Below are 12552 nucleotides of genomic sequence, written 5' to 3' on the forward strand. Positions count from 1 at the left end.
AAGTATTAAAAAAAAATGCTGAAATTTAATTTTTAAAAACCGGGCACTCACTCATTAAACTTAACATTCACTTTAACGCACCTCAAGGCCTATAAAAGGATGAAATCAGGTACTTATATGCCGAAGCCCCTTAACCCAAAAATGCCTGACATAATGGTTCCCAGGTTATGATATACCCATAAGAGAGTAACTACTAAAAGTCTACAGGCTAAGCAGGTGCAAATAACAAACCAAGTGAATGAGTAGATTTTTATAGAGGGCGCAAGATGGAGGGTGTACACTGGTATGTTCAGTGGGGTTTTCCTCGAATCCCCTGTAAGTAGTCAATGGTGCGAAGTTAGGTAGAAACAAACCAGCGCCTATGAGAGGCTAAAAAACCCAAAGAATGGATACAATATGTTTTCTCAAAAAATAAAGAGTTTATTAGGATCAAGAATATTATAATTCCTTTTAGAAAAGAATCATTAAAATTATATATATAGAAAAAACAGTTTCATATAATATGTTTCTGTCAAAATGCCCACATTTTTTAAAACAAAAAGGTGGTTGGCCAACCTATTAAAAAGACAAAATAGTAAATTTAGCGCAAGAGCCTAAATTGAAAACTCTAAGATTGCTTAAAAGGATTGAATAAAAAGATACAATACTATTTATGGTATATAATTGTGACTCTATGTAATATTACTCACAATATAGTAAATAGTAAACTCCGCTATAAAACAGTGTTGCCTTCACATTTGAAATATATAAACACTGTGGATCATATGTGATAAGGTTTTCCTAAACGCTGCAGATAAATAGTAAAAATTTTTGCAGACACCAAGTAGTTTCCTTATATCTATGGGAGGAACGGGTGGCACAATAAATCGTCAATACTTTTTCAGATATCCATAAAGTTCCAAATAGTACCTGGGTTCCGTGTACAAGTGCACTTGTTTCCTGAGTTGTTGTGGTAAGTTAGTTACCTGATCCATTGGTGGTTTGTAGTCTTTGCCGGTTATGGAGCCGCCAGAAAGTTTTTCGGCGTTCTCCCGCTGTGTGAACAGAGACCGCGCCTTCTCCAGAAGGGGCTCTGATTGGTTCACTTCTTGGGGGTGTTGTCGCTCTGACAGTAATGACGGCTCTGTGGCAGTTTATCCTCGTCGGTCTGTGAATCTTTGTGGAGTTCTAAGCAACGCGTTTCCGCTGAACTTAAAACTTTCTGGCGGCTCCATAACCGGCAAAGATTACAAACCACCAACGGATCAGGTAACTAACTTACCACAACAACTCAGGAAACAAGTGCACTTGTACACGGAACCCAGGTACTATTTGGAACTTTATGGATATCTGAAAAAGTATTGACGATTTATTGTGCCACCCGTTCCTCCCATAGATATAAGGAAACTACTTGGTGTCTGCAAAAAAATTGACTATTTATCTGCAGCGTTTAGGAAAACCTTATCACATATGTTCCACAGTGTTTATATATTTCAAATGTGAAGGCAACACTGTTTTATAGCGGAGTTTACTATTTACTATATTGTGAGTAATATTACATAGAGTCACAATTATATGCCATAAATAGTATTGCATCTTTTTATTCGATCCTTTTAAGCAATCTTACAGTTTTCAATTTAGGCTCTTGCGCTAAATGTACTATTTTGTCTTTTCAATAGGTTGGCCAATCACCTTTTTGTTTTAAAAAAATTTGGGCATTTTGACAGAAACATATTATATGAAACTGTTTTTTCTATATATATATAATTTTAATGATTCTTTTCTAAAAGGAATTATAATATTCTTGATCCTAATAAACTCTTTATTTTTTGAGAAAACATATTGTATCCATTCTTTGGGTTTTTTAGCCTCTCATAGGCGCTGGTTTGTTTCTACCTAACTTCGCAAATAACAAACCCCAACACTGACCTGATAGGCACCCATACTACTGGACTTACCATAGGCAGCAGGAACTGCTTCCAGTAGATAGCCAATCCAGTGCTTTACGCATGACAGCAGAAGATCTAAATGTAAAGAGTATAAAAAAACAAAAGGAGGAAGCTAAGGACCGGTCACTCAGACACCTGTGGCAAGCCTGTGAGGTGTTCTTGTGACATTACCCATACTCCAAAGACATCCCTCTGTGTCCAAATAGTAGATCAGAGGGGACAACTATGCCTCAAATCAGTCTGAGCACCCTTCTAACAGACACCTGGAGCGTCTCCCTTTTTCCTCCTGTGAAGGCAAAGACAAGACTCATTTTCAGTAAGGTAATAGGGGTTTTAAGGGATCTATTGTTTTGGGATCTTTGCCTTCTCCTTGTTGCCAGGAGTAATAGATTGTGGACTCTCACCACCTTTTGAAAGAAATGTAGCTACATAAACAAAATTTCCAAGAAGCATTACAAGAAAAAAATTTTTTTTAAATACAAATGCATAAAAGTTATGCCCCCTTGAACACCATGTTGTAAACAGACTAGATAGAAAATAAATCATAAGCAATAAGATAGTTTTCACAAAATAATTATACATAGAAAACAAATGTATACATTCTAAAAGTAGTAAAAGTTCTGGGATGGATAACCAGACAGAAAAACAAATTATGCTTACCTGATAATTTCATTTCCATCTGTATGAGGGGAGTCAACGGCTTAATTCATTACTTGTGGGAATGCAGAACCTGGCCACCAGGAGGAGGCAAAAACACCCTAGCCAAAAGCTTAAATACCTCCCCCACTCCCCTCATCCCCCAGTCATTCTGCCAAAGGGAACAAGGAACAGTAGGAGAAATATCAGGGTATAAATGGTAACAGAGAAACATAAGAAACTTAGGTCCGCCCAGTTGAGAACCGGGCGGGGGCAGTGAACTCTCCTCATACAGATGGAAATGAAATTATCAGGTAAGCATAATTTATGTTTTCCATCTTAATATGAGGAGAGTCCACGGCTTAATTCATTACTTGTGGGAAACAAATACCCAAGCTCTAGAGGACACTGAATGAAAAAAATCGGGAGGGCAAGAGAGAGGCGGACCCTATACTGAGGGCACCACAGCCTGCAAAACCTCTCTCCCAAAAGCAAAAAAACGTCAAATTTGTAAAAAGTTGAAAAAGTATGTAAGGAGGTCCAGGTAGCCGCCTTTCAAATATGCTCCATAGAGGCCTCATTCTTTAAGGCCCAAGAAAGCCACAGCTCTAGTTGAGTGAGCCGTAATCCTCTGAGGAGGCTTATGTCCCGCTGTCTCATAAGCCAAGCGAAACATGCTCCTCAGCCAAAAGGATAGGGAAGTGGAAGAAGCCTTCTAACCTTTGCGCTTCCCCGAATAGACAACCAACAATGCTGAAGTCTGTCTGAAATTCTTGTAGCCTGAAGACAAATTTTCAAAGCTCTAACCACATCCAAATTATGAAGTAACCGTTCCTTTTAAGACACAAGGAAGGAACCACAATCTCCTGACTTATGTTGCGATCAGAAACAACTTCAGGGAGAAAACCCAACCCATTGCGAAGAACAGCCTTATCGGGATGAAAAAGCAGGTAAGGAGGCTCACATTGCAAGGCCGCCATCCCAGAGACTCTGCGTGCCGAAGCAATAGCCAGTAGAAAAAGAACCTTCCAAGACAGTAATTTAATGTCAACCGAGTGCATGGGCTCAAACGGAGCCTTCTGCAAAACTTTAAGAACCAAATTTAAACTCCAAAGAGGAGCGGAATGTCTAAACACAGGCCTGATTCTGGACAGAGCCTGAACAAAGGGCTAAATATCAGGAAGCTCAGCGAGCTTCTTGTGTAACACAGAAAGAGCTGAAATCTGTCCCTTTAAGGAACTGGGGGCAAGTCTCTTTTCCAAACCGTCCTGGAGGAAGGAAACGATCCTGGATACCTTGACCTTATGCCAGGGATACCCACGAGCCTCACACCAGAATAAAGTAGGTCCTCCACACATTATCATAGATGCGTCGGGTGCCCGGCTTCCTGGCTTGAATGAGTATCAATCACACTCTCAGAAAACCCTCTCTGGGCTAGGACTAAGCGTTCAATCTCCACGCAGTCAGCTTCAGGGAATCTAGATTTTGATACACAAAAGGGACTCTGTACCAGCAGATCCCTGCGACAGGGTAACCTCCATGGAGGAGACGATAACATCCCTACCAGATCCGCAAACCACATCCTTTCGACCACGACGGGGCAATCATAATAGTTGAAGCTTGCTCCTGCTTGATGCAGGCCACTACTTGAGGAAGAAGTGGTAACAGTGGAAATATGAAGACTAGGTTGAACCCCCAAGCCACTGCTAAGGCATCTATCAGTTCTGTCTGGGGATCCCTGGACCGCTACCCATATCTGGGTAGCTTGAAATTGAGTCGCAATCTCCCAGGATGGTCTCAAGAAGGATGTCCCCTGGGATAGCCGATGTGGACTGAGCCACCAAGAGAGGGATTCGCTCACTCGGTCATCCACAGAAATCTGTTGGGATAGAATCGAGTGATTGCCGTTCCATTGCCTCAGCATGCACAACTGAAGAGGTCTGAGATGGAACCTGGCGTATGACATTACATCTATGCTGTATACCATGAGCCCAATCACCTCCATACACCGGGCCACAGATGGCCTTGAGGAGGTCTGAAGTATATTATCGGTCCCAGGAACTCCACCCTGGTACTAGGAACCAGAGATCTCTTTACAGAGTTTATTTTCCATCCATGTGATCGAAGTAGAAGAGCTCCCGAATGGTCCTCTGCCAGCCAGCAGTATGGAGCCTGGACCAGGATGCCGTCCACATAATGCACTACTGCAATACCTCTGGAGCTAACCAGCTCGAGCAGGGCTCCCAGAACCTTCGTAAAGACTCTTGGAGCAATAGCCAGACCGAAGGGGAGAGCTACAAACTGGAAGTGCTGGTCCAGAAAAGTGAATCTTAGCAACTTGAAGTAATCCATGTGAATTGGCACATAAAGGTAAGCTTCCTTCAAGTCTATCGTGGTCATGAGACTGTCCCTCTTGAATTAGAGGCAGAATAGACCTTATTGTCTCCATCTTGAACGATGGGACCGACAAACTTGTTTAAGCACTTTAGGTCTAGAAATGGGGCGAAACTTACTTTCCTTCTTTGGGACCACGAAAAGGTTTGAATAGTACCCTAGACCTCTTTTTGCCAGAGGTACTGGTACAATTACTCCTAGAGAGGAGAGATACCTCACGCACTCTAGAAAGGCATCTCGCTTCTCTGGTTTTGATGATAGATATGATTAGAGGAATCTGCCCCTTGGAGGGAAATATTTGAATCCTATCCTGTGACCCTGGGCAACGACTTCCAGAACCCAAGGATCCTGTACGTCTCTCATCCAAGCCTCTGCGAAAAGAGATAGTCTGCCCCCTACACGATCCAGAACTAGATCAGAGGCCGCCCCTTCATGCCGACTTTGTCTTGGCAGTCTTTTTGTTCTGCTTGGCTTTATTCAAAGAGATAGCTTCCAAGATCTCTTGGACTGCTCGGGCTTCGCGGCAGGCTGCTGTCGTTGGGACTTGTCCGAACGAAAGGGACGAAAATTAGGACCCTTAGGCTTATTTTTCATATCCTGCGGTAAAAAGGAACCCTTGCCCCCCGTGACCGTGGATATGATAGAGTCCATGCCTGGACCCGAAAAGAACCTTCTCCTTGAATGAAAGGGAGAGTAATCTAGATTTTGACGTCATGTCAGCAGACCACAACATTAACCACAGAGCCCACCGGGCCAGAACAGAAAACCCTGATGTCTTGGCATTCAAGCAAATAATCTGCATATTTGCATCACAGAACAAATTAGCTACCCTCAGGGCCTTAATTCTTTCCTGTATTTCATTGAGGGGAGTTTCCACCTCGATCATATCTGACAGAGAGTCACGCAGATAGGTAGCATCTCCCGCCACTGCAGGCTGAAACAAGAACCCCATGTGATGAAACATCTTTCTTAACAGGGTCTCAAATTTCTTATCCATGGGTTCCTTAAACGACAAACTATCCTCAAGAGGGATAGTGGTGTGCTTAGTGAGCGTGGAGATCGCTCCATCCACCTTAGAGACAAAACCCCACAATTCTAGCTGAGAGTCAGGAACCGGGAACAATTTCTTAAACGAAGAAGAAGAGCAGAAAGGAGATCCAAGTCTCTCCTATTCATTCTTAATAATAATTGCCATCTTAACAGGAACCGGGAAAGGTTTGGGGCACTACCCTGTCCTCGTAAACGTTATCAAGCTTAGGAATAGAAGGTTCCTCGGGTAACTTCGGTTCCGGAACCTCTAGATTAGTTAACACCTCTTTTAAGAAAAAGCTTAAGTGCTCAATTCTAAACCTAAAGTCTGGTTTCTCCGCAGTTGGAGGTTTAGAGGCCGCAGATTCCGACCCAGAGACAGAGTCCTCCGAGGTATCAGAGTCTTCGTCATCAGTGGATAATCTAGTTTCAGATACATCCAATGAAGTAGATGACCCCTGGGAAGGATAGCAATGTTTAACCTTTCGCTTGCTCTGAAGTAGGGCGAGGTGAAGCACTAAAGGCTGCAGACACCACCGTTTGCAACTGATCAGCAAAATCTGGCGGTCACAGGGCCCCTCCCGCAGGAGGATTAGTATTGCACTGGGGAGCTGCATGTGTAATCGGAGATGATTGTAGGGAACGCACCTCGCAGGACAGAGACCCCTCAGAGGTGGACGGCTCAGTGATACTAAACATATTGTTCTTTTTAAATATCAATATTTTATCAAAGCATGTGGAACATAGTTGAGCAGGCGGGTATACCGTAACCTCTTCACAATAAACACAGGCATTAGATTTAGGCAAAGAGGGAGTACCCTCTAAGGCATCAGAGTCCACCATAGCTTGCGCCTTTAATATGGCCTATAGAATAAATATAAATGGCATCTTTATACCTCCAATGGCCGGGGCACTCACCAACTCCTATGACCCAGGCCCACAGAGAAACCTTTGTCTCCGGCAACAGACGGTCAGGAAACAGGAAGATAATGAGGCCACACCTGGTCACATGGAGTCCCATGCAGTACTGCCCCTGCAGCTGAGAAAAAATGCGCCAAACTAAACAGACTGCGCAGTTAATCAAAACAAGGAAGAACCTGACTGTTTACACATTGTCAGAGCTACCTCTCACACATATTGCAGCAAAAAAAACACAAAGTAATCATATATAAACCCCCCCGTTCAATAATCCCCTTTCGGAGATATTATCCCTTGATTTTGTACAGATATAAAAGGAGACACACTGTGACCCTGTCTTCTTGCAAAATCATAAATGTATAAAAATGAAACAATCTTACCAGAATCTATGCTGTGGAACAGGAACACAGCCTCTCAAGTTCATCGCTTCTGAGATGGACTTGAGTGGTAGAAAGCAGGCAGCGAAACTCGTCAACGCTGATTGCTTATGGAGCTGTTAATAAGAGTCGGGATGGTTTCACAAAAAGACTCTCCCTGCATCTCCGGACACAGCCTTTCAAGGAGAGCATGGATGAAAGTTAAACAGGACTACTTAAAACTCCAGTCCCATCTCGAAGAGTACTACCCTCCATAAGAGACTACTCCGTAAGCTTCCGACACTTCTCTGCCATCCTCCTGTGACGAAAGGCAAAGAATGACTGGGGGATGAGGGGAGTGGGGAAGGTCTTTGCCTCCTCCTGGTAGCCAGGTTCTGTATTCCAAAGGTAATGAATGAAGCTGCGGACTCTCCTCATATTAAGATGGAAATTATAACATTTGATACCATAATGTTGTATTCTTACACCATAATCTATGTACACATAATAAAACAAACAGTAGATTGTAAATATATACACCTCATATAAGCCATATTAATTTTTTGCGACCATAAATACATTTCTACTGTCTGAACAAACAGTTTTTTTATTTGGTGATCACAAACGTCAGTCCATGGTATAGGAAATATCTATGGGGCTAACTGCTGAGCAAACTAGCAGGGAAAGCCACTCACTAAATTACTCCATCTGCTATCCAACATTAATCACTCAGAAACCCTAAAATAAAAATCAAATTGTGGCAGTTATCACAAGTTAGATTACCTCTGCTCTGCAAAGTTCGTCTGGAGTACCGTTTGCTAGGCCTACGTTCAAAAGATGCCGAGCGCCGTGGTTTACTGCTTTTTGTGGTCTGATATTCAGTCTTTCCGCTACAACAGATTGAGAAACGGTTAAACCAAATAGAGCTATTTGTTATGAAGATAGATTTAATGACCTCTGCATTACTCAGGTGGTTAGTGAGTTACTGGACTGAGAACTTTAGATTACTTGTCATTCTCAAATTAAAGATTTGAGAACCACTTATATAAAAGGTCTTTAAAAAGAAAATTATGTAGGCAATACATGTAACAATACAGGTCACTTAAAAAAAAAAAAAAAGAGGAAATTTATGCTTACCTGATAAATTAATTTCTTCTATGATATGACGAGTCCAGAGCTGTATATATAGCTCCTCCCTCCTCTCCACCCCCAGTCATTCGACCGAAGTTAGGAAGAGAAAGGAAAAGCTAAAGGTGCAGAGGTGACTGAAGTTTACAAAAAATATATATAACCTAAATCTGTCTTAAAAATGACAGGGTAGGCAGTGGACTCGTCATATCGTAGAAGAAATCAATTTATCAGGTAAGCATAAATTTACTTTTCTTCTATGACGAGTCCACGGATTTCATCCTTACTTGTGGGATACAATACCAAAGCTACAGGACACGGATGAAAGGGAGGGAACAAGACAGGAACCTAAATGGAAGGCACCACTGCTTGAAGAACCTTTCTCCCAAAACCAGCCTCAGAAGAAGCAAAAGTATCAAATTTGGAAAAAGTGTGAAGAGACGACCAAGTTGCAGCCTTGCAAATCTGTTCAACAGAAGCATCGTTTTAAATGCCCATGAGGAAGCCACCGCCCTAGTAGAATGAGCCGTAATTCTTTCAAGAGGCTGCTGTCCAGCAGTCTCATATGCCAGGTGGATGATACTCTTCAGCCAAAAAGAAAGAGGTAACCGTAGCTTTCTGACCCCTACGCTTTCCAGGAAAGACAATGAATAATGAAGATGATTGACGGAAATCCTTAGTCGCCTGCAAGTAAAACTTCAAGGCACGGACCAAGTCCAAGTTATGCAACAGACGCTCCTTCTTAGAAGGAGGATTAGGACATACAGAAGGAACAACAATTTCCTGATTAATATTCTTATTTGAAACAACCTTAGGAAGGAACCCAGGTTTGGTACGTAAAACCACCTTATCAGAATGAAAAATAAGGTAAGGCGAGTCACATTGAAGTGCTGAAAGCACAGAAACTCTACGAGCAGAAGAAATAGAAACTAAAACCAAAACTTTCCAAGATAATAACTTGATATCTATGGAATGCATGTGTTCAAACGGAACCCCTTTAAGAACACTAAAAACTAAATTCAAACTCCAAGGTGGAGCAATTGGTCTAAACACAGGCTTAATTCTGGTTAGAGCCTGACAAAAAGACTGAACGTCTGGAACATCTGCCAAACGTTTGTGAAGCAAAATTAACAAAGCAGAAATCTGTCCCTTTAAGGAACTTGCTGATAATCCTTTCTCCAATCCTTCTTGAAGAAAAGACAGAATCCTAGGAATCCTAACCTTACTCCACGAGTAGCCTTTGGATTCATACCAAAAAAGATATTTACGCCATATCTTGTGATACATCTTTCTAGTGACAGGCTTACGTATCAATGACCACCTCAGAGAATCCCCGCTTAGATAAAATCAAGCGTTCAATCTCCAAGCAGTCAGCTGCAGAGAAATTAGATTTGGATGTTGGAAAGGACCTTGAATGAGAAGGTCCTGCCTTACTGGGAGTTTCCACGGAGGCAGAGAGGACATGTCCACTAGATCTGCATACCAAGTCCTGCGTGGCCACGCATGAACAATTAGAATTACTGAAGCTCTCTCCTGTTTGATCCGAGCAATCACCCAGGGAAGGAGAGGAAACGGTGGAAACACATAAGCCAGGTTGAACGACCGAGGCACTGCCAAGGCATCTATCAGTTCGGTCTGAGGATCTCTCGACCTGGAGCCGTATCTTGGGAGCTTGGCATTCTGTCGAGACGCCATCAGATCCAACTCCGGTTTGCCCCACTGAAGAATCAGTGAGGCAAATACCTCCGGATGGAGTTCCCACTCCCCCAGATGAAAAGCCTGTCGGCTTAAAAAATCCGCTTCCCAGTTGTCGACTCCTGGGATTGCTGACAGATAACAAGAGTGGGTCTCCACCCATTGAATTATCTTGGATACTTCTGACATCGCTAAGGAACTCCTCGTTCCCCCCTGATGACTGATGTAAGCCACAGTCGAGATGTTGTCCGACTGGAACCTGATGAATTTGGCCGAAGCCAACTGAGGCCACGCCTGAAGCGCATTGAATATTGCTCTCAATTCCAGAATATTGATTGGAACTAGAGCCTCCAACTGAGTCCATACACCCTGAGCTGTCAGGGAATTCCAGACTGCACCCCAGCCTAGTAGACTGGCGTCCGTTGTCACTATCACCCATGAGGGTCTGCGGAAACAAGTCCCCTGGGACAGATGATCCGGTGACAACCACCAAAGAAGAGAGTTTCTGGTCTCTCGATCCAGATTTATCAGGAGACAAATTTGTATAGTCCCCATTCCACTGTCCGAGCATGCACAGTTGCAGTCGTCTGAAATGAAACCGAGCAAATGGAATGATGTCCATTGCTGCCACCATCAATCCAATTACCTCCATACACTGAGCCACTGATGGCCGCGGATTGGACTGAAGGGCTCGACAAGTATTTAGAATTTTTGACTTTCTGACCTCCGTCAGAAAAATCTTCATTGCTATAGAATCTATCAGAGTTCCCAGGAAGGGAACCCTTGTCTGAGGGATTAGTGAACTCTTTTCTAGATTCACCTTCCAACCGTGAGTTCTCAGAAAGGACAACACAGTGTCTGTGTGAGAATTTGTCAGATGATAAGTCGACGCCTTATCAAGAAATCGTACAGATAAGGTGCCACTGCTATGCCCCGCGGCCTGAGAACCGCCAAAAGGGACCCTAGAACCTTTGTGAAGATCCTGGGTGCTGTGGTCAGCCTGAAGGGAAGAGTCATGAACTGAAAATGTTTGTCCAGGAAGGTAAACCTTAGGTACTGATGATGATCCTTGTGAATAGGAATATGAAGTTATGCATCCTTCAAGTCCACGGTAGTCAAATATTGACCCTTCTGGATCATTGGTAAGATTGTTCCGATAGTCTCCATCTTGAACGATGGGACTCTGAGAAACTTGTTTAGACTCTTGAGATCTAAAATGGGTCTGAAAGTTCCCTTTTTTATTTTGGGAAACACAAAGAGATTTGAGTAAAACCCCTGCCCCTGTTCCAGTCTTGGAACGGGACGAATTACTCCCATAGTAGAGAGGTCTTTTACACAACGTAAGAACACCTCTCTTTATCTGGTCTACAGACAATCTTGAAAGAAGAAATCTCCCCCTTGGGAGAAAATCTTTAAATTCCAGTTGATACCCGTGGGTCACAATTTCCAGTGCCTAGGGGTCCTGAACATCTCTTGCCCAAGCCTGGGCAAAGAGAGAAAGTCTGCCCCCTACCAGATCCGGACCCGGATCGGGGGCCGCCCCTTCATGCTGTCTTGGTAGCAGCAGCGGGCTTCTTGTGTTGTTTACCCTTGTTCCAAGCCTGGTTGGATCTCCATACGGACTTGGTCTGAGCAAAATTCCCTTCCTGCTTTGTGGAGGAAGAGGAAGAAGAGGGTACTCCTTTAAAGTTCCAAAAGGAACGAAAATTATTTTGTTTACCCCTATTCTTAACAGACTTATCCTGAGGTAAAGCATGACCTTTACCTCCAGTAATGTCAGAAATTATTTCCTTCAACTCAGGCTGAATAGGGTCTTACCCTTGAAAGGAATAGCCAAGAGCTTTGATTTAGATGACACATCAGCAGACCACGATTTTAACCATAACGCTCTCCGCGATAAAATGGCAAATCCTGCATTTTTAGCCGCCAATTTAGCAATTTGAAAAGCGGCATCTGTGATAAAAGAATTAGCTAGCTTGAGAGCCTTAATTCTATCTAAAATATCCTCTAAGGGGGTCTCAACTTTAAGAGACTCTTCCAAGGCATCAAACCAGAAAGCCGCTGCAGTAGTCACTGGAACAATGCAGGCTGTCGGTTGTAAAAGGAAACCCTGATGAATAAATAACTTCTTTAGAAGACCCTCTAATTTTTTATCCATTGAAAGCACAACTGTCCTCAATAGGAATAGTTGTACGTTTAGCCAGGGTAGATATAGCTCCCTCCACCTTAGGGACAGTCTGCCAAGAGTCCCGAACGGTGTCTGATATGGGATACATTTTCTTAAAATTAGGAGGGGGAGAAAACGGTATACCCGGTCTGTCCCACTCTTTCTTAATAATCTCTGAAATTCTCTTAGGAACCGGAAAAACATCAGTGTAAGCGGGTACTTCTAGATATTTGTCCATTTTACACAATTTCTCTGGTGGTACCATAATAGGGTCACAGTCATCCAGAGTCGCTAATACCTC

At 43.0% G+C, this 12552-nt stretch overlaps 1 protein-coding gene across 1 annotated transcript in view; it reads right to left on the reverse strand.

The window, feature by feature from the left end:
• Positions 1-12552, reverse strand: part of EPB41L5 (erythrocyte membrane protein band 4.1 like 5) — a 405052-nt gene that overhangs the window by 137210 nt on the left and 255290 nt on the right. The window contains exon 13 of the mRNA XM_053712169.1: positions 8045-8151. Coding sequence (XP_053568144.1) covers positions 8045-8151 — 107 coding nt within the window. The remainder of the gene's footprint in view (positions 1-8044; positions 8152-12552) is intronic.

Source organism: Bombina bombina, chromosome 1, assembly GCF_027579735.1.
Source record: "Bombina bombina isolate aBomBom1 chromosome 1, aBomBom1.pri, whole genome shotgun sequence".
Classification (NCBI taxonomy): Eukaryota; Metazoa; Chordata; class Amphibia; order Anura; family Bombinatoridae; genus Bombina; species Bombina bombina.